The sequence below is a fragment of the Mugil cephalus genome, chromosome 7 (assembly GCF_022458985.1).
Source record: "Mugil cephalus isolate CIBA_MC_2020 chromosome 7, CIBA_Mcephalus_1.1, whole genome shotgun sequence".
NCBI lineage: Eukaryota > Metazoa > Chordata > Actinopteri > Mugiliformes > Mugilidae > Mugil > Mugil cephalus.
The window spans coordinates 13,894,420-13,921,351 of NC_061776.1; the positions used below are offsets into that span (position 1 = coordinate 13,894,420).

General features: G+C 41.7%; 2 protein-coding genes across 3 annotated transcripts in view; one reads left to right on the forward strand and one right to left on the reverse strand.

Annotated features, from left to right (window-relative positions):
* Positions 1–530: 530 nt before the first annotated feature.
* On the forward strand, positions 531–17,958 carry pcmtd1 (protein-L-isoaspartate (D-aspartate) O-methyltransferase domain containing 1). Of its 2 annotated transcripts, none has more exons than XM_047589587.1 (6): positions 531–632; positions 9,131–9,596; positions 10,436–10,538; positions 11,558–11,729; positions 14,195–14,318; positions 15,358–17,958. In XM_047589587.1, the coding sequence occupies exons 2-6, from the start codon at positions 9,290–9,292 to the stop codon at positions 15,729–15,731; spliced, it is 1,080 nt and encodes a 359-aa protein (XP_047445543.1). In that variant the 5' UTR covers positions 531–632; positions 9,131–9,289; the 3' UTR covers positions 15,732–17,958. The 2 variants fall into 2 exon arrangements, with proteins under 2 accessions (XP_047445543.1, XP_047445542.1); XM_047589586.1 differs by having other exon boundaries at positions 553–755.
* Positions 17,959–20,721: 2,763 nt separating this feature from the next.
* sntg1 (syntrophin, gamma 1) overlaps positions 20,722–26,932 on the reverse strand; it is a 38,416-nt gene continuing 32,205 nt past the window's right edge. Inside the window, exons 15-19 of the mRNA XM_047590690.1 lie at positions 26,719–26,790; positions 26,072–26,224; positions 25,813–25,905; positions 22,801–22,911; positions 20,722–22,688 (exon numbers count right to left, since the gene is read on the reverse strand). Coding sequence (XP_047446646.1) covers positions 22,506–22,688; positions 22,801–22,911; positions 25,813–25,905; positions 26,072–26,224; positions 26,719–26,790 — 612 coding nt within the window. The 3' untranslated portion in view covers positions 20,722–22,505. The remainder of the gene's footprint in view (positions 22,689–22,800; positions 22,912–25,812; positions 25,906–26,071; positions 26,225–26,718; positions 26,791–26,932) is intronic.

Here is a 26,932-nt window from a genome sequence, read left to right on the forward strand (position 1 = left end):
TTAAACCTGATCATCATCCACTCACCACTCTCCCACGGCGGGCCGCAAACCACCTGCAGGCTAAATTTAGGCCGTCCCTTAGGGGGGGGAACTGTGTGAGGTTAAAAAGGTGCACGAGGCTTTCCTGGATCTTTCCTATTTTATGCTCTCTCGTTAAATTTGTGATAATGAGCAAGCTTCTCACACGGGACAGAAGCTCTCTCTCTCTTCACACCTCAGATGAACTTCCTACTGAAGTTGAGCCAGTAGTGGTTGTATGATTTTTTTTTTGGTGATGTGTCAATGAGCAGTAGGGACTGAAGATAGATGGTGCATTAAGTAGAGTGGACAAATGTAAAAAAATAAAAAAAATTAAATTAAAATCCCCGAAAGCTTCATGCTGCATCTACAATTGCTGGATTATGTTACTCTGAATACTATAAAATAAAAGGCATCAACAGATAGATAGATAGATAGATAGATAGATAGATAGATAGATAGATAGATAGATAGATCTGAGCAGCAGAGCAACAGTGCTTCCCTCTATCGACACCCTCAGAGACCACGTGACCTGTGTTTACATCCTCCTCTCAGCTGTTCCTTTCTTCCTCTACTTGGACTCTAAAGGCTCGTCGCCGTCTCTAGTTTACCAGGTTAGTTCCGTTATCTAGTCGTCAGCCTCTTCTCGGGGCTGTCACCGTCTGAAAGTGGAAACTGTCACTCTCCGCCGCATTGCTCGCTGCTTCCACTTACCAGGAGTGAGTGAATGCGACATTGTGAGTACCTTTTTTTTTTTTTTTCCCCCATGTCCCTTCTTCTAAATGCCGCGTGTCCATGAGCTGGCCGGGTTGTCCAGTCCGCTGCCTGACTCGGTCGTCATAATTGTGTTAGCGTTGTGTTGTAACAGTACAGCCGGGGCTGCTGCTGCTGTGTGTTGTGTGTGGCTGCAGGATAAAGAGGCAGGCTTACCTAACCTGCTTTGTCCCTGTTTTGACGATGGCGCACTCGGGCCCACTGAAGCTAACGTTAGCAGGCTTAACTGCAACTCACACTGCGGTGTCCGACACTTCGCGACAAATTAAAGGCATCACGTTGACCTTAAAACTCCTCATTTCTCCTTTTAAATTCACACGTTTTCACTTGCGTGCGCACTTGCCGCACTAATGGTACTTTTTCAGTAAACAAATGTGAGCCACATCAAGCGGAAGACGCTCTCAGAAACCCATGCGTTGTGGTTGTTTTTGTGGTGTTTTTTTTTTTTTTTTTTCCTGCAGCAGTTTATAAAAAACGGGTAGGCCTGATGCTGAATCCCTCTCTAAACAAACCGGTTCGGCTACTTTAGCTGCTAAAGATTGAGGGTTAATCGCACTGCAGAGAGATGGCCGTGGTCTGCGTTTGACTCGACAAGTGGGAACAAAAAGCTGGATTAATGTGCCCAAACACGCCGGGGGCTCTTGTAAGTGTGCGCCAGCTGCAGTTGTTAATGCCAGACTCGTGTTTCTCACAGAAGTGGACGGACGGGATTAAGAAGGGGGCCATGATTTAATAACGCTCGACAACGTTTCGTGAAAAACGCTGTTGTTGTTTTGCTCCGTCGTCACACGCAGTGCGAAGAAAGTGTCCCGGCCTGTGATTGGCTGAAAGTCGGCCGTCTGTGTGGCAACTGCAGCACGTGACCAGGTGGAGCGTGGATTGGGTCAGTGGGATGTCAGTCGTGGCAATTTGGGAACATCTGTGGACATGTGAACCTGTGACCACAGTAAAGGAACATCTGTGAAACATCTCATCGAAGGTGGTTAATTATAACCACAAAATTAAACATTATTGCCTGAGGTGTTTGAACTCAGGAAATATTGCAGAACTATCGCAGAGTTAAAGAAACACTAGTAGAAGTTCAACTCGTGGCTATTTTTCTTTCCTGTGGGACCTAGAAGCGGTGACCTAATTCATAGTACTGCCCTGGGCTACGCACGGACCTTCCTGCTGCGTTCCTATTATAGTTTTCGTAAAATTAAAACGATATTTTTGAAATTCCGATAAAGTGTACAAGCTTCTTTCTAACCGTGTTTTGCAAATGAGCTGTGACTCTCGTAAAGTCTTGTCTCACAATTTTGCCATATACAATAGGTCTGAAAAAGTGTAAAAATGTTTTAGCGATATTTGAGAGTCTTTTTCAAATGTAGCTGTTTCTATTACCAGTTTTTTTTTTTTTTTTATTGCGATATTTAGGTTTTTGCGCATTTCTAGCGGTAATGGTAACACAGCTTGTGCCTAGATCTGTAAAAAACTCCTCCCGAGCACTAGTTGGCGCTGTACCATTTTTTGCCAGTTGAGTTAATTTTTGCTCATCATCATTCCATGGACATTTTGCTGGACACGAGCCTTTCAAATGTCTCTATCTCCTCAGCTAACCTTACCGATTCTGTATTGATCCAAAACAATCAATTTGAAAATTGCAGAGATGAAGAAGCAGCCAGAAATACTAAAGTGGAAACACGCTACTACCAAATGGACCAATCAGCTACGGCGCTAGCCTCTGTGTAGGTGTCTGTGTTAACGCCGTAGCCTCTGCGCCAATTTAACACAGAAGCATAACCTGCGGCTAAGGATTATTGTCAGTAACAAGACGCTTTTATGCTTATATTTTGTTCAGGTATCCAGGAGTAATATGAGACAATATCAATTCACATATTTTGCAGGTGACATGCCCAGGAATCAGTTTAGGTTCTTGCTCATCATATATAATAGTCTTGCATTTATGCTTGAATCAGTCTGTGGACAACATTCTCACACCCTCTCAACACTGACAACAGTTTGTGATTGGTCATAATTTTGTAGGAAATTTGGATTTGAGGAAGTAAACTTCAGAGAATTGGAGCATCGGCTGTGGGTGTGGGCCCTGTCATTTACTGCTGGTTCACGTACCAGTGTTCTGTGCTTGAACAGCAGGTTTAATTTTACACTTACTAGTTTATTAGGGACACTAGTGATAATGAATGCGGTCTGATCGAACAGCCCTGCACTAAACCTTAGTTTCATCACCTGTAATAATGTTCAGTTTATGTTGAAACAGTGTGAGAAGTGTGGTGGTTCAACCGTGTCATTGTGCTGTTAAACTGGATTGAATTAAACACTGAAGTGTTTCTGTTAGCTAGCCCAAGACCACTGACTAACATGGTGTTGACGTAAGAATAGAAACAAACCACCGCCTCCGAAATTAAAACACAGTGTAGTCCACAGTCAGTTATTTTAAACAAATGCTGACTACACAGCCGTCACGAGGCTAATATAAGGATAGAGCAGGACTCTTATATTAGAGTGCATTTGTTTTCACTAGCGTACCTAATGAACTATCAAGAGAGTAGAAAATAATCCAAAAAGTATCCGAGAGCCAAATGAACCCTCGTAGGAGTGAGTTAAGGAAGCTAGTGGTGCAGCTAAGGATAATGGACAATGTTAATTAATCCCTTGGTTATTGTCTTGTTTAGTCTGAAAGTCATGAAAATCATTTTTTTCATACATTATAGTAAGAGTGAACACGTCAACAAGTCTAGACTTTCTGAAATATAACCACAGCATAACAGCATAACAGCAACTGTTTAGTCTGGAAACTGTATGAAAGTAATGTTTTTTTATATATTAAAGTAAAATTACTTCACATCCCCTTTGTGTTATGTAAAATCTAAAAGCAAATTATATATAAAAAATCCATTATACCGCAATTTTTCTTATTTGTCCTGCCATTTGAAGGAAAGTCAGCATATATTTACCACCGAGAATCCAGAACCAGCGTATAGCTGTAATTTTCCCTCAGAGTGGCTCATTTAAAGGCTACGGCAAAATCCGTACGAGCGCCGGATCACTGTAGATAAAATGTTTGCTTCTTTCCAGATACCCGCACACCGAAACGGAAGAAAAGTTTGGTGGGTGAGAGTGCATCCACAGTCACGGTGGCATCATGTAAACAATCGCGGGTTCACCTAGAGGCCAGAAAACTGAGGCAACTGCACGTCTGCTTGAGTTAAAAATGTTTTCATTTCACCCAGGAGTTCCCACTCATCCCAGAACCGCGCGACTCCTCGTCATGAGCGCACACAAGGCAGCGGGAGCTACAAATTAGAGGATTCAGAGAGTGACTGGTGAATTTTAAAAAAATCACTTGTTTCACAGGCACTTGTTAAACCAGTGCATCGAACACCTTCGCCGCCACGTCCCTTGGCTGTTTGGGTAAATTAACACAGGGTCCCATGGTTTCATTTGCATAAATAAGAAGTAAAGATCGTTATCGCCTGATTGTGATGCCTCCCTCGTGTTAAATCGGTATTACACAAACATGTTGGCACATTTGTATTGATATAATATGGAAAAAACATCATTTACTATATTGATTTTTTTTTTTTTTTGTCCTTCCTTTAAACTTTTAATTTGATAAAAGTCAGGGACTCTTAAGGTCAACAGGTCGGCCTAATTGACACACTTCTTCCTCATGGGACTATAGATTTGCTGCCTTTTAGAATATGTAAAGAAACGGTGTCTCTAATACATATGCATCACAGTCCCTGTCTAAGTTTTCAGATTTCTGTAAATATGTGAAAAAGGTCCACAACAGGGGATTTTAACTGTGGAGCTGCAGAAAAGCCTGAGCTGGAGCATAATGGTCGTGATTTATCTTTTGAGTGGGACGAACATCCGCAGCAGATTTAACTGAACCCGGGTGATTAGTGTTTGAGGTTCCTTGTCATAAAGTTGCGTGCTGGACAGATGGTTAATTTGAGCTGCCTGTAGCTGAAGATGATGATGATGATTCAGGAAATCATCAGGGCAACCAACTTCTCTCCTCCCAGGGCCATGGCACTGGTGTGGCTAAATTTAGTTTTAATATTTATTACGGGACTTTCGTGTTTGAGTTATGGTACAGTGTACAGGTGTCTTCTATTTTTCACAGCGCAGCTCCTTTAAGGTGCACAACGTGGAGGATTACGCCGCTGCTCGTGACTTATAATAACATAGTCAAACATTACTTTGCGCCTACGTAAAAATATGCATTTGTTGAATATATTTGCGCACGTGCCACATGAATTTGTAGCAGAATTTATTTCCTAAAGTCAGATCTTATTGATTACACCTCATCAAGTCCTCTATCTGGTAAAGTGTACTTCACTTTTACATTCTTTCATTTTGCTGCAGTAAAAATGGGACAAAACACACCTGCCTCAAAAAATGTAAGCTTGGGGAACATCTATACACCTGTACAGTCCAGGGCGATTCTGCTTTGACATACATTTTAGCTTTAAAAAGTTATTTTATTCTGTGTTTATTACCTAAAACACACCTGCGGCCGACGTCCTACTGGACTTCATGATATTACATACATGACACGGGCCGGATATTAGAAACACTTACTTGTAAATGTGATAAAGTCCAATAAAAAGGTATCTTTAAATATGACCGCAATTTTTAAATGTATAATTAAATGAAGCCTTCCGTGACTGTGTCAACAAAGCTGAACATTAAAGGCATCATAGACTTTACTGCAGCTCTAATTTGCACAGGTGTAGCTAATAAACTGAGTGTACATTTCTCACGGTTGATGTAGCTCGAAACACACAGCAGCTCCACGTTCTAGGCCGATATCTGCCACGTATACGGTGCGCGTATGCTTCGGTATAAAAAGTTTTTAAACAAAAAGCTGGGGGTCATTTAGAAATGGTTCGTCCAGCCGAGACGCTCTGACTCAGTTGTTTGCACAAGTAGCAGAATATGCTGCTAGTAGTTAGTTTCAGAAACACACTGCTCAAGAGTTAATAAATAACCCCATTATAATTCCTTTTCAGTATAACTCAAACAGAACCTAGAGGAAACGTACAGCAGGGATGGGCACCATAATGGCACCGGCGCTGACGCAAACGGTAGTAATCAGACCGAAAAGCAACGCAGATTTCGGTTCGGTGCAACTGAATTTTTAATTACCCCTGTGCCGACGCTACGTGTCATGTCATGTCAGTTTTCACCTGCACGGACAGAAGTTTGGCTGTGCTTCACCTCAAAAGATGCAGACTCAGCAACCTGAAGCAAGCGCTCGAAGGAGGTGTTGTGCAAGGGAGGTAACACGCCTCGAATTTCATTAAACACCCGATGACGCATTTTTAAAAAGCGAGAAAAGTACCGTCTTTGATAGCCTGCAAGACCCTGCGCCACTGTATTTATTATGATAACTTGCACGTCACAAAATGTGTTTTTTGAGGGCTAAAAGTGCTAAAAACTTTAAGCCAATCTAAGTGTCACAAACTGCAGTTCCTCAGATGGCCACTTGAGGCTGCCTACAAAAGTTAGTCAATCCCATTCGACCTACATGTCCAACTTTACAGCTGAAATAAACACGTTTACAGCCTGATACACAAGACAGCTTTAGTCTCGATGGCTAACTAATTGTAGCAGGATTGAATTTTATGAGTCCTATTTTTTAAATAACATTAATTCTTATATTAATGGTTCCTCAAATTTGAGAAAGGTAGCTACGCCATCCAATGACGCTTTACTTCTTTTATCATTTAATCTGGGAGTAAAGCAGATTGAGGTCATGCCAAGATGGCGACAGTCGGAGCCACTGCGCTGAGCTTCAAAACTCCCTTTTCTCCCAGTGAACATTGTTGCTTCATACCAGAGACACGGACATCTATTTCTTTATTACGAGAGCTGCAAATCTTCTAAGTGCTTTTCAACATCAGGATTATCAGTTTAGCTCATGCTCATCAGCTGATCAGGGGTATGTACAGCTTGGTTGCTGCCCAGACAGGCGTTTCGGTATCCCGTTACAGCATGGGAGCTGATCCTGTGTTGCGGGAGGATCTCTTACATGTGTCGTCATCCTGCGTGGTTCACCAAGGTGTTCCTGAGCAGGTCACAGCAGACGCCCGCGAGACGACGTCGGCGCACTCTCGGCCCACTCCAGAGGTCAACCCAGGACCCCGCGCGTGTCTGTGAGCTCACCTCCAACTCTTGTTTTCCCATTTAAAACCAGCTTTACTGTAGCAACACATGTTATTACCTCGCTGGTCCTTCTTGATTTGTCTTAAAGGACTGGATAATGACCCCTGTTTCGAGAGTGAGGCTTATCAGTGGCAGGACTGTACAGCAGTGCCCAGAAGCAATTTACTTGGATACCTCCCCTGACCTATTTTCCAGGATTTTTCTTTCAGGGCCTGCAGAAGGGATAAAAAAAAAAATAGACTGCTGTACGTCCAGTGAGCGAATCGATGATTCTTTTTGCCCGCGAGAAACAGCCGATGGAAAATTACCTTACAGAGCCTCCCACTACAAAGTCACCCCTGAATTTAATCTTTATTAGCTGAGTCAGATGTGGAGATGCTGAGGAGGCAGAGAAGGAATTCAAAACTTGTCTCCCCCCGGCTGCATTTCAAGCTACAGAAAACTGGAGGCTTGAAATGTTACAATCTTTTCTCTTTAATGCTGCAGCTTCATTCTCTGTAGAGAATAATATCAATTATCCAGCAGCTCATTATTTATTTTATTAAGCAGCAGAGATACAGAGCAAATTTTAGCTAAAATTTACAAGGGTGCTCATCCATTCCGGCTCACAACCCATTAATTGAACATCAGTTTCAGTTATAGGCGTTTTAATGAAAGGGGAGTTTTGCTTTATATTTTAAAGACAGAAGCAATGAGAGCATGAAGAACTCGACAAGAAAATAAAACAAGACACGGTGAGGAGTGACAAATAAAATAAAGAAACGTTATGGAACATAAATTGTGAGCCGTTCGAAGCCAGTGTCACCTCTAGCTTTGTCTGCAGACATCAATTTTGTATTTCAATATAGTCGGTCAAGTGTCTCCACGCACCTGAATGTGTCACGGGTGAAACTAGAACGAAAATGAAAAGAGACACCCCGCGCACTGTTTACTGCTGGTATATTTATTCCATCTCGCCGTCTCTCAGTTTGTTCACACTTTGCAGCCATACCTCGAAAAAAAACAATGTTTTCATCAAGAGCGCGGCCCCTTGCGTGAAGGTTGTGTCGAGCGACGGGACCGAGAAGCGACATCCATTTTCCGCTGATGAAGATTTATATTTTTTATATTTCTTTCTGTATTCATGCAAATAGAAGATTCGCAGAGCGTGTGGGCTTTTTCGAACGCCGACAACAAACGGTCACCCCGGCCTGGTTGCGCTGTCAATCAACAGGTTTGACTGATTTTGCTTCATCAGTAATTCCAAATACAACTACAGATGCTATAACAGGGAGTTTTTCGCCCGCGTCGCCCACCCCTGCTGTCAGCCTCGTGTTACATAACTGAACATCTTCCCTCTGGAAATAGCAGCGTCCGCAGCAGTACATGACATGACACTGGGGCGAGGAGTGTCAGCTGTGGATGCCTCATAACGGGTTTTAGCTGTGACAGTATCTGAAGGTCATTTGATTCTGAAAATCTTGTTGCTGACTAAGGATTATTTTTATTGTTCGGACAATGATTTCTAAAGTCTGAAGCGAGTAGCTGGAAGGAGTCGGATCGGTGGCATTTTTTTTCTTTCCTTTCACTGACTAATCAATTAAACTAATCTTTTCAGCTCTAAAACATTATTCATACACTAAATCATTGTGTGTGTATATAGCACATTTATGTGCTAGATATTAAATACTCCATGAAAGAGGTTCAGTATGACAGCTCACATAGAAACGTACTCCTTTTTTTTTTTTTTTTTCAAAGCCGCCGTATTATACCATGGCCCCAGAAGCTAAATTGAATGGAGGCGTCACTGCGACGACGCGTATCTGTCAGGAAAAGGAGACAACCCAGACAATCACTATAATGGAATCCTTTGTGTTATTGTACTGTTGGATTGTTTTCCTATGCGACAGTCTGATAGCAAATATACACATAAACTGTTTTTAACTGAACCTTTTACCAAAGGGATTGAAAAGCATAAATTGTAAGGGAGTTCATTTAAAAAAAAAAAAAAAAGGTCCTCTAGTAATTGCACAATACTTTTTCTCTTTCTTATTATTTTTTTTCAGTCGTGGATTAATAAATCTTTATCTTAAATGTGCTCTTCACTTGTAACCAGAAGCTCGTGTTCATGACATGTATTTTTTATCATTATTATTATGTTTTTTTTGTTTTTTTTAATCAGGTCACTTGCTCCCCGGACATGAACGTCATCTGAACTGACATTCGAGGAGTGACAGCGGCAGGATCGTTCAGCCAGCCGTTCACCTCCATGCCACTCTGAGGAGGCAGCGCTCACCCTGAGTACCAGTTCGGCCCTTGTGTTTCTCTTCTCGTTTTCGCCATGGGGGGAGCTGTGAGCGCCGGGGAGGACAACGACGACCTGATTGATAACCTGAAGGAGGCCCAGTACATCCGCACGGAAAAAGTTGAGCAGGCTTTTCGGGCCATAGACCGTGGGGACTACTACCTGGACGGGTATCGGGACACTGCCTACAAAGACTTGGCGTGGAAGCACGGGAACATACACCTGTCTGCCCCGTGTATATACTCCGAGGTGATGGAGGCCCTCAAACTGCAGCCGGGGCTTTCTTTCCTCAATCTGGGCAGTGGGACCGGTTACCTGAGCACAATGGTCGGCCTCATCATAGGTAATCTTAATGTGTGTTTGTTTTTACATTAGGCGCATTACACATAGAAGAAAAGATGAGACAAGATGTGCAGGAGACAGGAGAGATCATAAAAACTGAGTCGTTGATCATGTTCCACTTAGTTATTTTAAAAAACTAAGTGAAACTAACACAGCACAACACCTTGAGGCATAAATTAAAATTTAGTGCTCTTGTTCTTCCTGGTATCACTGGAGATTTCGAACGACTAAATTAGGATTAGGATGCGCGTGGCTGTGAAAGGGTGCCTGGAAGGGTTGCTGTGATTTTTGCATCTTCCAACCACAGGAATTTCACAGCAAACTAAAGCAGCTGGTTACAGATCGATCCGCAGCACAATCAGTCTGCAGCAGGAGTTAGTTGCCTTTTTTTTTTTTTTTTTTTTCGTCCCAAGCGCAGTGGGAGGACATAGGTATCCAGCAGCGTCTGTGTATCCTTTTTCCTCTGTTAATGATTAATTGAAAAGGCGCGGGGAGCGGCAAATGTTCCTCATGCAGCAAAACAAGTATTCGTTTGGGTTTTACTGGTCTGCACAAACTTTCTTCTTCGCACAGTATAAAATTCACATCACGTGGAGGATGAGGCAGGTAGAGCCAATAAATTTGACTGATTTAGCAAATAATTTTCAAAAATATGCCAAAAAAAGATTAATATAACAACACAAACGCCGAGAAATACACAGAAAAGTAGTATATCTTCACATCTGAGAAGTAACGAGCAGCGAATGTTTCAAATAAATGTCTGGCTTATGCCATCATTTGGACACATAACGCTTAACATGTTTGGTTTTTTTTTTTGTGTTGTTTTGTTTTCCTCCCAAGGGCCATTTGGGGTGAACCACGGAGTTGAGCTCCACAAGGATGTCGTTGAATATGCCAGAGAGAAACTGGACAGTTTCATTAAGAACAGCGACAGCTTTGATAAGTGAGTACAATGTTTTTAAAAAATGTGCTGATCGACTAAAAAAAAAAAAAAAAAAAAAGACATTCGGATGATTTGCGCCAGACTATTTTTTTTGGCGCAGGCCACAGACTTTATTAGTTCTCGCCAGTAACCAGTCCTGTATACACCAATCAGCCACAACATTATGACCACCGGCAGGAGAAGTGAATAACATCTTCTGACAATTCAGTTCTTCTGGGAAAGTTTTGTACCTGGTTATCAAGTGGATGTTACTTAGACATGTACCACCCAACTAGACCAGACCAGACACTCCCACCACCCCATAGTGATGACACTTGATAGCAGCAGTCATCCCCATGCAGTATTCAACCTGACGCAGGCACACACACAAAAACAGACCTCAGAAAAACATGAAAAACAGCACAAGGCATTGACCTGACCTCTGGATCCACAAGATCCCAAACTGATCAGGTATCTGTGGGATGATCCACAGAGGCCCTTCCCCTCAACTTATAGGATACAAGGGCCCCCCCACTAACAAAATTCTGGAGACACGAGGGGAGACCTATTGGCAGGTGGTCATAATGTTATGCCTGATCAGTGTCTAACTGGTATGAAGCGGTAATTTTTGTGCAAATTAAACAGAAAACTCTAGGTGTCATGGTTAGATCCATGGAAGCTGTTTCCAGGCTAAGCTAAACTAAAGCAGCATTCAGACTGATGTCGCCATTGAGTCGTATAATGTTGCATTGATCCATCGAATATAAGTAACCTATCTACTGCTAGATTACTGAGAAACTCTGACACTGTATTTCCACTGAAATATGTTGGCGCTGTAAAACCCTGTCTGCCGTAATCTGTCTGGAAATGACACCAGAGTGGTATCCAGCCTCTTGTCAAACTCCCATGTAGTTTTGCATAATTCTACCAACTCCACAAATGCGATGATGAGTCTGACGGAGAGACAAACACGTATTCCGCTGGTCGTCTTTCGTGTTTTACTCACTGCGCTCCCGTTTATTTTTTTTTTCTCTCCGCAGGTTTGAGTTCTGTGAACCCCTCTTTGTGGTGGGGAATTGCCTTGAAATCTCAACAGACAGTCACCAATATGATCGCATTTATTGTGGCGCTGGAGTGCAGAAGGACCATGAAAATTACATGAAAGTGTTGCTCAAAATTGGAGGCATTCTGGTGATGCCCATAGAGGATCAGGTAAGCGCTCCGAGCACCCGCACCGGTGCAGAAACGACACGTGGCGATCGCCGCTCGAAATGCTAACACGATGCTAAAACAAGATAAAATAGCTTTGACCTTATAAGACTTGGTTGTGCAACTTCCTCCCCCCCATGCATTATTAAGTTACAACTGCCCCTGGATTTAAGCAGCTGTGAGCCGAGCACACACAGTGCTGTATAAATAAATGTTTTATTTAAAATGGTGACTGTATATTTAAGATATTTTGGGCTGTTGTTGGAGAAAGGGAACCGTTTCCAGTAAGGAGGATAAAGACGTGACAGATTCATGGTCGAGGCTTTTTGGCATTTTAATGCTTTTAATTGGAAAGAACCTACAAGTAAAGCAAAGCTTGGCTCCCACCAGATGCTGGGAACAGAGGTTTGAATATTTTATGTTGTCGTTATCATCACATCGGGTGCATATTATATATTATTATATTATACAGTGTGTTTAAATAAAGTAGAAGGCATTAGGAAGAATGAAAACGAGACCGCGCACTTATTAATCACAGGCAGAGAAATAATAAAACCTAATTCTGATCAGAGGTCTTTGTGTGGTCTAACGGCTTGGAAACTCTACAACCCAAATTCTCAAATTCAGGCCCTGTCCAGACTAATGCCAAACATTTTCAAAACACATATTTTGTCCCTTTGTTGTGGCCTTTCATCAGCGCCGAGCCGACATTCTCCTGCTCCTCCAGATATTTTAAAATCGTTCCCCACACTGTAAAAACACGCAGAAGTAAAGGGAATAAAGGGAAAGGAAGTGGAGAGCTTTTTGAAAATACTCATATATAAAAATATATATGTGTCATGTATGAACGAAGGTCTTCAAAGACTCTCCAGGTAGAAGCAACAAACTTTCTCATCCCTAACTCCTTCTTTCTGTGCATTTTCTATGTATGAGGAACCACATTATATAGGCGTGCTTCAGTACACCTTCAAATACACAGAATCTCTCCATGCACTCACTCAGGAATTACTCCTAGCCACGGTCAGCATGCAACCTTTACAACCTTTAATCAAAATGTTGCACTGAACAGAAAATCCCATGCTGTGGCTGCACTGAAAAAAGAAAAAAAAATCACATAGAAGCCTTGCGCTATGGCGAGTATTACCGAGCTGACTGTAGCACCCATCTCGTAGAGCGTTCCACGTATTAACGACGTGTGGAACCACATGAATGGCTTCACGCGGCTTCAAGGCGACCGCGGTACCCGCTGGTATTCATCTAACCTGCGCGGCGCTGAATCTCTACCAGGGAGTAGCTTCACACGGCCGATTTGTGTTTAAGAAGTGTCGCACTCTGGACAATTGGACGCCCTGCCGGCCGTTCTGAGGGCTTATGTCACACATACAAAACTTACATCTGCAGATATTCTATTAACAATCCTCCACAATGAACACACAGTTGAATTACCACACTGTGTAAACACCAACCGATTCCGGCCTTCATGGAGCTAACACTTTGCAGGACTATTAGAATACGCTGTTCCTAATGTTTTGGCAGGTGAGTGAATCTCTGCCCCTGTCATGGATCCATTTGTTTGTTTAACTAAATGATTAATGATCTTTGAAGGAAATAATCTGGATCTCTTTGAGTTTCGGGAGATTTACTGACGGCCATTATTCACTTTTCATTAATGGTTTATGGAGCAAATCATTTGCTTAGTTAGTCGAGAATATATTTGGCAGGTTTATAGATCGTAAAAAAAAAAGAAGCAAAATACCATCAGAAAGAGCTATTCTTTTAAACTTTGAATTTAACTTTTTTGAAACGTTTCCTCCCTCCTTCTGCTTCTCTTTCAAAAGAGATATTGATCTCTTTTTATATTATTATTTGGTATAATTGTTTAAATTTCCTTAGGAATGAATCTGCTCTATTTGCTTGTGCACATCTTGGATGGTGACCTTTAAATGCCCATGTATCTCAGTCTGTGCTTTAATTTAACTGTGTTTGCATATAAAGAAATGGAGTTACGGTTTCATGTGTTCAACGGATGTAGCAGCCTATATGCAAATGGCAGGAGGGCCTGTTTCCTCCTCAGGGGAAATGGTTTATATTCTTCTGGTGGCACAGCTGTAAGAAACACCTGGATTTTGGAGTGCCATCATTATTTGTGTGAGTGTCGAACAGTATTAGTACACAGATAATTGCCGCAGAATGACGCTGGTATGTGTCCAGACGCAGAAACTCATCCTCATTAGAGGCGTCTTTATTCAGGCGGTAAATTCTCAAAAAGAAAAAAAAACGCATTCATGCGAAGAAATATTCACACAGTGATGGAAATTCACCAGGATGCGTGTGGAAATAGAGATGTAGTAGAATATATACATATATATATATTTTTTAGGGGTTGGTTGAGGCCCTTAGCTCCCTATGTAATGCAGGATTTCATATTTTATAAGTGTTCAGTGTTCAAGATTTGTGTCTTTATCCAGCTGACCCAGATAACCAGGACTGGCCAGTGCACATGGGAGAGCAGAAACATCTTAGCGGTGTCCTTTGCCCCCTTGGTCCAGCAGAGCAGAGGTGATGGAGAAAAGCCTGACACCGTCCAGCTGCGTAAGTTACAACTAAACAGGAAAATTAACTGACAGGCGCTATTTGAAAGCATTGTTGACTTTCTGACTGGTCCTTGTCCCAGTTTACATGCAACGGAGAAAATTGAATAACTGATATGTCCTCCTCCTCCACACTAGGTGGCGATATGTGTCTTGTTAGAGAGTTAATACAATTTTAATGCAGCCCACTTTCCAGTTGACCTATTACGTCATATAATAAACGAGAGTCATTCTTGCGGCAGACATTTCAAGCAACAACCAGATGAATAATAGTTCAGTTTTTTTAAACTCGTGCATAATGTGTGTGCTACTTATGGTGCAGATAAGATGGTGCTATCCCTCAGGTGGTTCTTCTACCGGCTCTGTTTCCATTCTTCTTCTTCTGCCACCGGTGTAGGTACCAGATCTGCTCAGCTGAGTAGTAGTAGTAGGTGCAAAAGCATTTACAGAAGTTTTGTCTTGAAAAAGATTAAATAAAAATACAGCTTTTTATCACTTTATCCAAAGAATAAAAGAACAAAACGAAACCGATAAGTTGCTCTGCCTCAATAACCACCGCTAACTGCTAACCTCTCTTCCACTTCTTCCGTTGTCCGACCAATTATTACCAGTTAATAATACCGGATACTCAGGGTGAGCAGATCTGGTACCTGTTTTTTTTTGTTTTTTGTTTTTTTTTCCGGGGTCATACGCCATTGCGCCGGTTGTGGATGCACACATGCATTGTCCAGTTAAAGTCCGATTGAGCATATACATGCCAGAAAAATCAATTTCCAATCTCATTATCTGGGTGTCTTAATCAGATAAGGAGAACTTTTAGTCGGATTAACATATTAACATGCACTTAAATTGTCCAGTTAAAGTCGGATTAAGGCAACAATTAGATTTTTTCACGTGCATGTAAAGATACTGACTGAAGTACTGAGACCTACTTATAGAAGCTGACGTAGTTGAAAGACAGTTGAGTGCAGCTGTATGGATTATGCTTATTTGTATGGCGCTCTGCCCTGAAGGACGGTGTCATGTCTCTGTGTCCTCAGCCCCAGTGACTGTCCGCAGCCTTCAGGACCTCTCCCGGATCTACATTCGCCGCACCCTCAGAAGCCTCTCCGGCGAGGACAGTCAGGGGAAGGGCATGGTGCAAAGGGTCCCCCAGAAGCGCAAGCGCAGGCGCTGTCGGCGGCGGCGCATCAACACTTACGTTTTCGTCGGAAATCAGCTCATCCCCCAAATGGTGGAGAGCGAAGAGGAGGAGCACGCCGAGGAAGAACACAAGGAAGTCGAGGAGGAGGAGGAAAGAGACATTGGCGACATTGAAATCCTGAAGCAAGTGAACGTGTTGAGAGACCAAATAATGTCTTTGCCTCTGCCCGAGTCACTGAAAGCATACTTGCTGTATTACAGAGAGAAATGACTGATTCACTCGATATCCATTCTTGACGGGTGCAGCGCCTGCTGAAATGCTTTTCTCCACCCTTTCTTCAGTACAAATGTAGCATTATTTCCATTTAATCTTGATGGCAAAACAGTAACTGAAAGAGACGTCATAGATAATTTTGGATAATAATGTTATGATTGTCATGAGTGTTAGTTTTTGTTATTTCCTTTCGATTTGTATATCAAACAAAAAAAAAATGTATAAAAAAAAAATTCTAAATGGACTTAGTTTCAGGAAGACATTTTTAATTTTATCACAATGTCAGGATTTCTGCCTGAGTGCGCAGAATAAAAATTGTATAAAGAGAAAAAAAAATAAAAAAAATCAAGGAGTTCTTACTATATTTGTTAAAATATGATCATGCTGAAAATGAGACTTTTATTGCACCTTTTTTAGAAGCTTTAACTGACTCTCAGTGTCTCGTGATTAAATGATGCTGAAAGGAGCAAATAAGGCCACATCCTCCCACGTTGAGTTAGAGACGTTATTGCAGAATCATGAAAGGGCCTCTTACTAATATTTCGTGTGTTTTATACCTTCCTATGGTCACTGATTGGTTCATAATTTTTTCTACGGGCCAACCTTTAATGTAACTTTTTCTACAGGGTGCTTCTTGTTTTCTCACCATGAGTAGCCGTCGTGTACTACTGATGCTACCGATGAGGTGTTGTAGGCTCCGTTCTCACCACGAACTTCTCCCAAAGTTTAATTAGTCATATCGGAGATTTAAAAAAGAAACAGAAACAGCTCTTTTTTTATGTACAGGGGAACTGGTAAAGGGGTTAGTCAATATGAGCACATGCATGAATATATTGTATATGTCCTGACTTTTGCTTCACATCTTCTGGCCGGTCACTGGAGGTGATGTCCCAAGTGATCATGTTTGGAAATGTTTCTTTTTACGATATGAGGACTTAGAGATGTTCAATCAGTTAGATGGCCTTGAGACAAATCAATCTTCTGTATAGCTTTTTCTTTTTTTTTTAAAAAAAAAAAAAATCAACTGCAATGCAAAATCGGACGCCTTTTTATATCTCGGGACAATAGACGTGTCCAACAAAGCACCTTAATCTGCAAAGTAAAAAAGAAATTGTATTGCGGACTAATGTAAGTACAACTTGCTCGAGGAGCCTCTCCGATAGTGATGGCTTTTTAAAGTGCCAACGTACCCCATCACACTAGGGAGTCCGCGAGTTTCTCCGGCACAGCAAATTTACCCAAACGACGGTATATTTCTACAGAAACATTCCTCAGTGGATGGGGGGGAGGGGAGAAAAAAGTAAACAGCACATGACTGATCTGATAGGTTGCCATTATTCTTCACCACCACAAAGTTCCTTCATCTTACTTTTGAATGCATCATTTCCCAAAGCTGAATGTTGTTGATATTAATTCTATTCGATATAAAAAGTGATAAATATATATATGTATTGTTAACATATGATTCTGCTTAATGTTTGAGTTGCAGTTGATTTGTCGTAGCTCCCTCTTGCTGTACTGTATCTTGACACTGGGAACTCTGTAGATCAAAACTCCACTGCTGTCTGTTAAATAGATAAGATATATTAGTGCTATAGGTCTTCATTTTGTTCTGGTGTAATGAAATATATATATATTTTTTTTTCTTTTGGTTTTAAAACACGGGGATGATTATTCTGTTAGTAGTTTTTGTGTGTGTGAAGAGGTAACATTTATTTTCCGTAAGGTTTTATTATTTTTTATTTTTACAGTTATTTCAGAGCTTTTGCAAGTAAGCAATAATGGAATCATTTCTCAGTTTATAATTACCAATAACAACATAGTCCCATTTGATTTCAGCGTAGTATCCATTAAATTTCACATGACCAATTACAGCCCAGCAACAGTTTATATACCATTATCTGAACTGTAATTGCTAATTAGAGAGCGCATTAAGTATTGAAAGCAGGGGACCTACAACCTCGACTCTCAGGTCGCGCCTTGCACCAAAGTTAATGGGACTGCTGTGATTACGTTTAATGCGAGACGAGATTCGACTACAAAAATGGCACCCGGTGAAGTCGTAACCGATTTCCCCCGCTCTTATTCTGAGTTAATTTGTTAAGAGCCAGAACGGTTCTGCTCCCGAGGTTTGGTTTCTCATAGTGTGTTGCAGTTCATTTGGCAAATGTGTTGTTTCTCCGTAAATGTTTGGCACAAAAAAAAAATAAAGGTCACGATCACATCAAGCGTCTCCTTATCATTGTTAACTTCTCCTCTCCTCTGTCCAAGCGTGGTCAACAAGTGGAGTGAGGCCTGTGAGAAGTTTTTTTTTTTTTTTGCTTCCGTGTGACGCTGCAGCCTCAGACAGAATAATTATGTGTTGTACACCGTATCATCAATTCTTTTATTAACCCGAGCTGAAAGGCCTTCTTTCATGATGGACATTTTGACTTGTCGCAGTAGGAAAAGAGCAGGCGCCGACAATAACAGTCACTCTGTTCCATTCAAGTGCCGCTCTAATTTATTTAATTATTAAAAACCTGTGCCTTTCCTACTGCGACGTGTCAAATGTATTCTGTGGCCCATTTGACTCATTTTCAGAGGCAGCATTTGCTCTTTTAAAATGGGCTGTGGTCCGTGCCAATCCAGCAGATTTCTCTGACAAATAAACTTTACATGATCTCCTGTAGCTGCTCGTGTAGGATCACGTGTGTTACAGATGTGTTCACTCCTTGATGTGTGGCAGAACTTGCCTGCAGGAAATATGGTAATCAGATTTTAGAGTGAGCATGTGTTGAAAAAAAGTCATTTTCTTTTCTAAAACACGAAACTCAAAGTAAATAAGCGACAAGTAGAAAGTGAATTACATTGTGCTATATATGTTGTGCATGTTTGTGTATGCCCTGCACATCCCACAGGTGCTTGGCTGGATTTGAGCTCAGGTGAATTTGGAGGCCAAGTCAGCACCTTCAACTTGTTGTTGTGCTCTTCAAAGCAACCCTGCACATTTTTTTTTGTTGTTGTTTGGTGGCAGAGCAGTGCTGTCTCGGAATACTGTTTCCATCAAAGAGTGGTATCTGAGCCTGCAACTAGGCAGGCACTCGGTAGGTAGGTGGCACGTGTCAGAGTAACATGAATGACAGGTGCATCCTGGTGCCATGTGTTCCCCAGTGATCAACACAGACACTGTTTCAGTGGTGTACACGGGTCAGCACGGACACCTTGATATGTGGCTGATGTATCCCACCCACTAGACAATCAGTGTTATTGACTTTCTCTCTATCTAGGTGTATCTATCATTAAATAGTGAATTGACTTTGGTCACATTCACTGAAAATCTAATATAGTCTCATTTTTAATCGTAGTTTCTTTAATTGTAGTTTCAATGTCCTTCTGTATCTTTTTGTAGTAAATTCTGCATGTTTGCCACTTGCCACTTTATTAGGTACATCTGTTCAATGGCTTGTTAACACACATAGCTAATCAGTCAATCACATGGCTGCAATTCAATGCATTTGGTGCATGTAGAGGTGATCAAGACAACTTGCTGACGTTCAAACCGAGCTTCAGAATTTGGAAGAAAGGGGATTTAAGTGATTTTGAACGTGGCAGATGATGGTTGACGGTAGATGGTCGAGATAATAGAAAGGCAACACTCAACCACTGGTTACAACCAAGGAATGCAGAATACCATCTCTGAATGCACAACACAACCAACCTTGAAGAAGTTAGGCTACAGCAGCAGAAGACCACACTGGGTACCACTCCTGTTAGCTAAGAACAGGAAACTGAGACTACAGTTCACACAGACTCAACAAACTTGGACAATAGAAGATTGGAAGAACGTTGCCTGGTTGGACGAGTCTCAATTTCAGCTGAGACATTCAGATGTCAGGGTCAGAATTTGGTGTAAACAACATGAAAGCATGGATCCATCCTGCCTTGTATCAACGGTTCAGGCTGGTGCTGGTGTAATGGTGTTGGAGGATATTTTCTTGGCACACTTTCGGCCCCTTAGTACAAACTGAGCATGGTTTAAATACCACAGCCTACCTGAGTATTGTTGCTGACCATGTCCATCTCTTTATGACCACAGTGTACCCATCTTCTGATGGCTACTTCCAACAGGATAATGCACCATGTTACAAAGCTCATATCATCTCAAACTGGTTTCTTGAACATGACAATGAGTTCACTGTACTCCAATGGCCTCCACAGTCACCAGATCTCAATCCAATAGAGCACCTTTGGGATGTGGTGGAACGGGAGATTCTCATCATAGATGTGCAGCCGACAATTCTGCAGCAACTGTGTGATGCTATCATGTCAATATGGACCAAAACCTCTGAGGAATGTTTCCAACACCTTGTTGAAAGTATGACATCAAGAATTAAGGCAGTTCTGAAGACATAAGCGAGTCCAACCATTCTAGCGAGGTGTACCTAATAAAGTGGCTGATGAGTGTGTATGCTTATTCAGACTTGTTATTCACTGAACAGAAGAAAAAGAAGAACGATCCAAACTGGAGCAGAGGCAAAGACGTACTGACGCATTTCATCAAATGCTTTTAAAAGTTTTATGTCTAAAGCAAAATCAAGATAACTCACATATGGAGAACACTGGCAGACAATAAAACTTGCCACAGTTGTTGTATACTATGGCTAAAAGCTAATACTTTGAAGACGCATCATATCTAAAGTCTATTTTTCACACCAGTGCATAGAAAGTGGCTTCATTCAAATCCAAAGTCTGCTTTTTTGTTAGGTCTGCCGTATGTGCAGCACATACTGAGGATTGACCCACACAAGTGAAGCACTAACACTAAAAATATAAACATCTGGGATTAAGAAAAAGCCAATAGATATAAATATATATAAATATATCATTGACTCTAACTGTAGTATGCCATGTTTACATCCTAGTGCTTTTGTGAGGTCACCTCTCCTCATTCCAATAAGACCGAAGAACGTCTGACGGCGGAAAGTAAAGCCAACCCCGGCCGAGCCATGATATAAAAGGTTTCTTTTATTCATTTATTACACAGCATATTTGTTAATAAAACATCTGCAAAAAATAAAATCCACCCCACTCTCTAAATCCTGTGTTATAAGGGTATATGCGACCGAGGTCGTTTTAAAGCACAAAAGCATCACTCAGACTTTCTTTGCATAGACCGCACCGCCGCCACTTTCCACTCCGCTTAGCAAGGAGCACTTTACTGACCCCATTTAATTTGTTATCCTCTAGAGTTTACTTACCCGTGATCCCTCTTCTGTTTGGACTCCTCTTTGTAAATGGAAGGTAAGAGCATGACTAATCGCGCTAATTGACCTGAACTCTTTTTTTTTTTTTTTTTTCTAATACGATAGTTGCATGTCTCTCTGCCGCATTTACAAACAGTTTTATTGTGAAGTTTTAAAGGGGTATCTAAAAACCTCTGGAGGACGGGTATGCTACATATTTCTATTTTTTTCCTCCCATTCGTCTGTGGTGTCAGTGTATATTTACAAGCTGAAGTCAGAAACAAACAAATGATAAAATATGATCAAAAGACACCGTAGTGGAGTTTATTCTTCTAAACTGGTCCATTGAGTAAATGGCGGAGAGGGCACAAGGTTACGAGATACCTACCTACCTAGTCGTCTCGGGTGCACATCAAATTAACAAACGCCATAATCCTTACGAGTAATCCCTACGAGTAATCACCATGATTCATAATTCTTAGAGTTCATTTGAATGTCAGGGTTTATTTACAGAATCAAATTTAGGTTAAAAAAAAATATATAAACAGGGCGTGGTGGGTGGCACTGATTCCTCACAGTTGTGGGCTCGAATCCACCGGCCCCTCCCACCATCCAAAGACATGCTCGTTAGGTCAACTGGCGATCCTAGATTAGGCTGTAGGTGTGAGTGTGAAAGGCTCAAGCCCCGTCTCCACACGACCCTCCAGAGGCTACAGAAAATGAATGAAATGCCATATTTCTTTTGTCAGATGACACGGTTGTGTTGATGGTGAACAATAAAAAACTACACTCTCACACAGCTGCTCCATCCAGTAATCCAGGAAACAGACACGTGTGCAGTTAAGGGTGACATTAAGAAATAAAAAATGAGGACCCGACGCATCCTCTCCATCCGCCAGTGCTGCCAGGAAACGGGATTAAACTAACTTTTTAGGCCAAATTCATGTTTTGCTTTTAGCTAGAGTCTAATCAGAGTGAAACACACTTTACTGCAGATTGAATTACGTATAAAAAAATTTCAATTATATATATATATATATATATTAAAAAAAACACACGCAAAAAGAAACACATTAAGTGTCAAAGCAACATGTGGTTGCAGGAGTTCAAGTGTACCGTCCTGAAGTGGAGGAAAAAAAGGCTAAGATCTGCTTCGCTTCGTCTCCAGACCTTGAATAAAATCACATAGAAAAACGGACTACCATCGAGAAAAGAACTGCATTTTTCTTTGTGACGTGTCGATTACAAGGATTTCTGAGGTTCAAGAGAAAGACAAAATCACTTAAAAACATTTCTGAATCGCACCTTTTGCTTTGTTTTGTTTTTTTGTTTTGTTGTGCGTCCTTTGAGTCTTTCTGTCTGTGAAGGAGGTTTCAGGTCGAGGGTTCTCCCAGAAATGTGAAGTTGCTAAGTGTATTCCTCGCAGAGAGGTATTTCATTCCAGTTCTTCCTCGTTACGTCACAGTTTGATCTCCTCCCATCCACCGCCGTAGTAGAGGCCACGTTCAGGATTAAGTGCAGCGTTGTCCGGAGACAGCAGCGCCCGTCAAGTGGTGTATTTCAGCTTGGGCGTCTGTGAGTTACAGGAGAGGCCGGACAGAGACGGGATCCCTGCGGTCGTCGCGGTGCCTTGGCTCTCCACAAACATCGGGTCCAGACAAGCAACTTTGGCAGCGAAAAAAGCGTGAATACAGTGAAGCACCGCGAAGAGGTTTGAGAACTCCAGCTCCTGAAAGAGAAAACAAATCAATACAAACACGAGTAATTCATTTTCCATAACCTCGTTACTTTGAAAATCACGTCGGCTGATCTTTTCGCATGCTGCACTCAAATTTAATTACCTTAGCTTCGATTGATTTGGAGTCTTGATTTTGGAATAAAAACTTGATCTTGCTTTTTCCGTCGTCGGACGAGCCTTTCAGTTGGGAGAACTTGTATCTCCACAGCACAGCCTGAAACGAACGGACGGGATGAATGTGACCGAAATGCAACTGTACTGAAATCTTTCTTCGCTGCCGTCCAATTTGTGGACTTTCCTCTGTGCCGTTTTATGAATAATTCATGTTAAAAATCCACATGGATCCGGTGAGAAATGGGGCACGTCAGCAGATCAACCAGATACAGGCTGTTGTGAGATGTAAACGTGTTATTTTTGCTACTGGGAAATTTAACCAGCCGCGGCAATTCCACCTGAAATAACACAGCTCCGGTGATTGAATTAGCGCTGAACTGCATAAACAAAAGCTGCACAGTGACTCAGCTTCCAGACAGATCACCACGCTTAACACATGAATATCTGTAAGCTGCTGCTAAACTGTGCAAACTCTACTGTGCTCACTACACTTCTATTATACACCAATCGGGCATAACATTATGACCACCTTCCTGATATTGTGTAGGTCTGCCTCAAAAACAGCTGTGACTCATCAGATAATGGACATGGGTCTTCTGAGGGTGTCCCTTGGGTGTTTTTTGAGTTGTTCCTAAGCTGTTTTTCATGTGTGTCCTGCTGGGGATGGCTGCTGCCATCAAGGAGTGTCATTGCTATGGGGTAGGGGTGTCTGGTCTGATCTAGGTGGGTGGTACATGTCTAAGTAACATCCACACGATAAAGGTCTAAAAGTCTCAGAGCAGAACAATGAATTGTCACAAGAACATTAATCACTTGTCAGCGGTTTTCATGTTGTGGCTGATCAGTGTCCATTCAGATTTTATTTGGATTAAGAGCAAATAACCAGGAAGTTAACCTAAGCCCTAACCAGAAATAGTGTATTTTTCCATAAGTTTTCCGAGAGCTGGGCTCAAACTATAAGATATTCTTCAAATGTGCAGACACATAACTGAGCAACACACGTTGTTATGCATTAAAAAATAAAAACAAAATAAAAAGGAAGACTGGGGCAAAACAACTTGTTGTCCTGTGACCCACGCTTCAGGTGGCGATAATGCACCTGCAAGCTGGTGTATCCAAAAAAAAAAAAACGATCAAACCAGAAGAAGAGCTTCTCCATGAGACTGTCCAAAAAACATGACACGAGGCCAAACCAGAAACTTCTCTCAGTGGGAGATGTTAAAGTACTGATGTTCTGTAAACTAGCCTGATGAACTTCAACCTAAAGAAGACTCATGCAGATGTTCATCAGTGTTGCAAACAGTCAATACAACAGAAATACATACTGCAGTATGCAGCACCTCCTTTCCAACACCTCTGATATGTAGCTAACATCAACAACTCCAAAAGTCGCGAAGCTTTGAACAGAGAGTCGTTACAGCCTGGTCCATCACTGTTTTGTATTGTCTGCATAAGCTTGAACTTGTTGTAATTGTCCTATGTCTTCATGTAGCTCCATGTCCTCTCTGCACCTCCTCTCTGGTTGAAATGACAATAAAAACCTCTCTGACCTTTGAGGCGTCCTCTGGAAACATTCGAGTTGGCGTTTGCGCTACTTGCATCCCATTTCTACATCTGGTTGTGTTGTGAGGACTTGAACATCTTGTGTTTTCAAACCGATTGAAGACATTTTGTCCATTTGCTTGTGTTCTGTCTATTTGCGCATCTTTCGTTAAGTTGCATTGAGTTGAGCATTCTGGGCCTCTGTTATTATCATGCAGATTTTTCTGCTGAAGTATCAAACATGTTTAATATTTATGAGTGTGTAATATGTATGAGCAGTTCAAACGTTTTAAGAGTGGATCTGTAAAACTCTCACAATCCATGATAATCTGGGCCGATGCGCTGAGCAAAATCTGGGTTTGAGCAGAATTGAATAATTCATTTTACAGCAGTATTTGTCTTTTGTGGATCAAAATGAGATGACCTTCCTCCTCCTTATAGCCAGATGTGTTTCTCATGCCCTTCTTAATTCAGGTGATAGTCAGTGCTGAATCACTGCTCTCGTGTTTGTTTCTTTCCTTGGATTGTTTACTGTTATTTCAATTATTCAGCTCTCAGGTGTCTCATCTTTCATTAGAAAATGGACCCTCTAAATACCAACGGAGGGTTTTAGACTTGATGTTTCAAGTGTTTTGCTTTAGATACTTTATGACTTCATTCATCAAGAGTGCTTTTAATATTTACCCATTTATCTGGTCGTATAAGGAGGAGTCACCTTACACCACACAGAGAGGCTGCCTGTGCTGTGAGTTATGCTTTTTAATATTATAAACAAATGTGCATTGTATGTCTTCGCACTGTCGTCCTTCTTCTGAAGATATTTGTAGAAACTGCCTCTGATAAAATCTAGAGACCTGGTCCAGAGCCAGCAGACCACAGCTCCACTTGTCAAGCACTCGTATTTCTGCTGTCTCTCACTGTAGCTAGAATGTCGTTTAAAATTTGCCAACAGCAGCGTTCAATTATGGAGTAATCCCACCCTGTGTATTGCCTGCAATTGCCCGTTTACATATGGATTGCGCTTTGTGCATTTTCTCCTCCATAAACAATGCTCTGGCAACATGTTTATCATCCTTGGGGGACAGTTTTGCTTCACATCGCAGGAATCGGGGCCAAAATCTTAGAGAACAATATGGCAGCGCTTGTGTCCTGCTCATCCACATAATGTGCACCAGTGGAGTAGCCTGCATGGCGCTGAGACTTGGGGAAAAGCCAAGATGAACTGCAGGCGGTAGTGAGAGGTTTGCGCTGGGGGGAACTGGCCGTCACAACAAATGTGCTCATGCTCCCAAAATGCACACAGCGCTGAATAAGTTAACAGCACCAAAAAAAAGAGAAAAGAAAAGGGGAAGCTGAGGTGTCACAGTTAGTTTCATCACGCCGTGGACAACTTTGTATTATATATAAGGACCTGTGTTTCCATATTTGCGTTGATGATGAAGAAGTGTGCTATCCTTACCTTGGAAGCAGCATCAAAGCACACAAAGCCCATACTGAAGTCAATTGTGAGTCCCATAAGGTGGCTCTCCATGATGCAGGCGTACGTTTTACACTACAAAAGCAGGAGAGCGAGATGTTACCCACAAGAGCTACACAGAGACACAAAAAAACTAATTTGCTCTAGTGAAAAAGGTCACGTGATCAATCTCTGTTTAAATAGCCGAGCCGCAACCATGCACTAGACTGAAGACATCACAATGCCCCGCACGTCTGCAGACCTGAATCCTCTCCACCTCCAGGAAAGTGGCCATCTGAAAAGCCTTTTCCCAGATGAGCAGCTCGCACTCCAGCTCCACGCTGAAGAACATGTCCTCCCCGCTCTCCGTCTGGACGCTGAAGCAGTGTCTCCTCTTGTCCAGAAGGTCATTGTCCTGTGATAGCACAGCACAGCTGCTGATCAGGTACAGGCGAGATGCAGACATAAGATAAGCTGACCGCAATGCTGTAACCTGAAGCAAATGACTAATGTATTTAATAGAGATGTCTTAGCTTTATGTAACGGAGGCGGCACGGGTGCGAGTGAGGTCAACTTATATCCGACTGAATATGTGAATCTGTATGATTTAGCTTCACCGTAACGAGCTCCCGGGTAAATAAGATGCAGATTAATTCTCAGTGACCTCGAACCTTGTGCAGAGCGCAAAAAAAATGAAATCTAAACCTTGAGTGGCTCCGTGGGACTGGTGAAAAACGCATGCAAATAAATAAATGAGTTATATAAATGCCTTTGACGGATTCAGCTGCGCTGCTTTATATGCTGTCTGTGTATCCAGTGCGAGAGAGGCTTCTGCTAAAGCTCAGGGAACAAAATAATCATAATTTTTTTTAAAAAATTTTAAAAAAAAGAAGAAGAAGAATGTCATACCTTTAAAATCTTGCACATTATCTCATACACAGTAAAGCTTTTCTCTGCTCTGGTCCAGTCCCATGTTGTCACCTGAAAATGTCACAAAAATGTTCTGTTTGGTTTGAAACACGACTCTGTTAAAGAGAAAGAAAGCAGTAAAGAAGTAAAATAGATGCCTTTTTTGTACATATGGCTTTAGCCAGTTGCATTCGTAAGAAAAGCATGGTTAGGA

Excerpts from the sequence above, each read along its gene's own strand:
- pcmtd1 (XM_047589587.1), top strand. The coding sequence starts at position 9,290 with ATGGGGGGAGCTGTGAGCGCCGGGGAGGACAACGACGACCTGATTGAT. Across the intron at positions 10,539-11,557 it reads AACAGCGACAGCTTTGATAA|GTTTGAGTTCTGTGAACCCC; the intron begins GTGAGTACAATG and ends TTCTCTCCGCAG. Across the intron at positions 11,730-14,194 it reads TGATGCCCATAGAGGATCAG|CTGACCCAGATAACCAGGAC; the intron begins GTAAGCGCTCCG and ends GTCTTTATCCAG.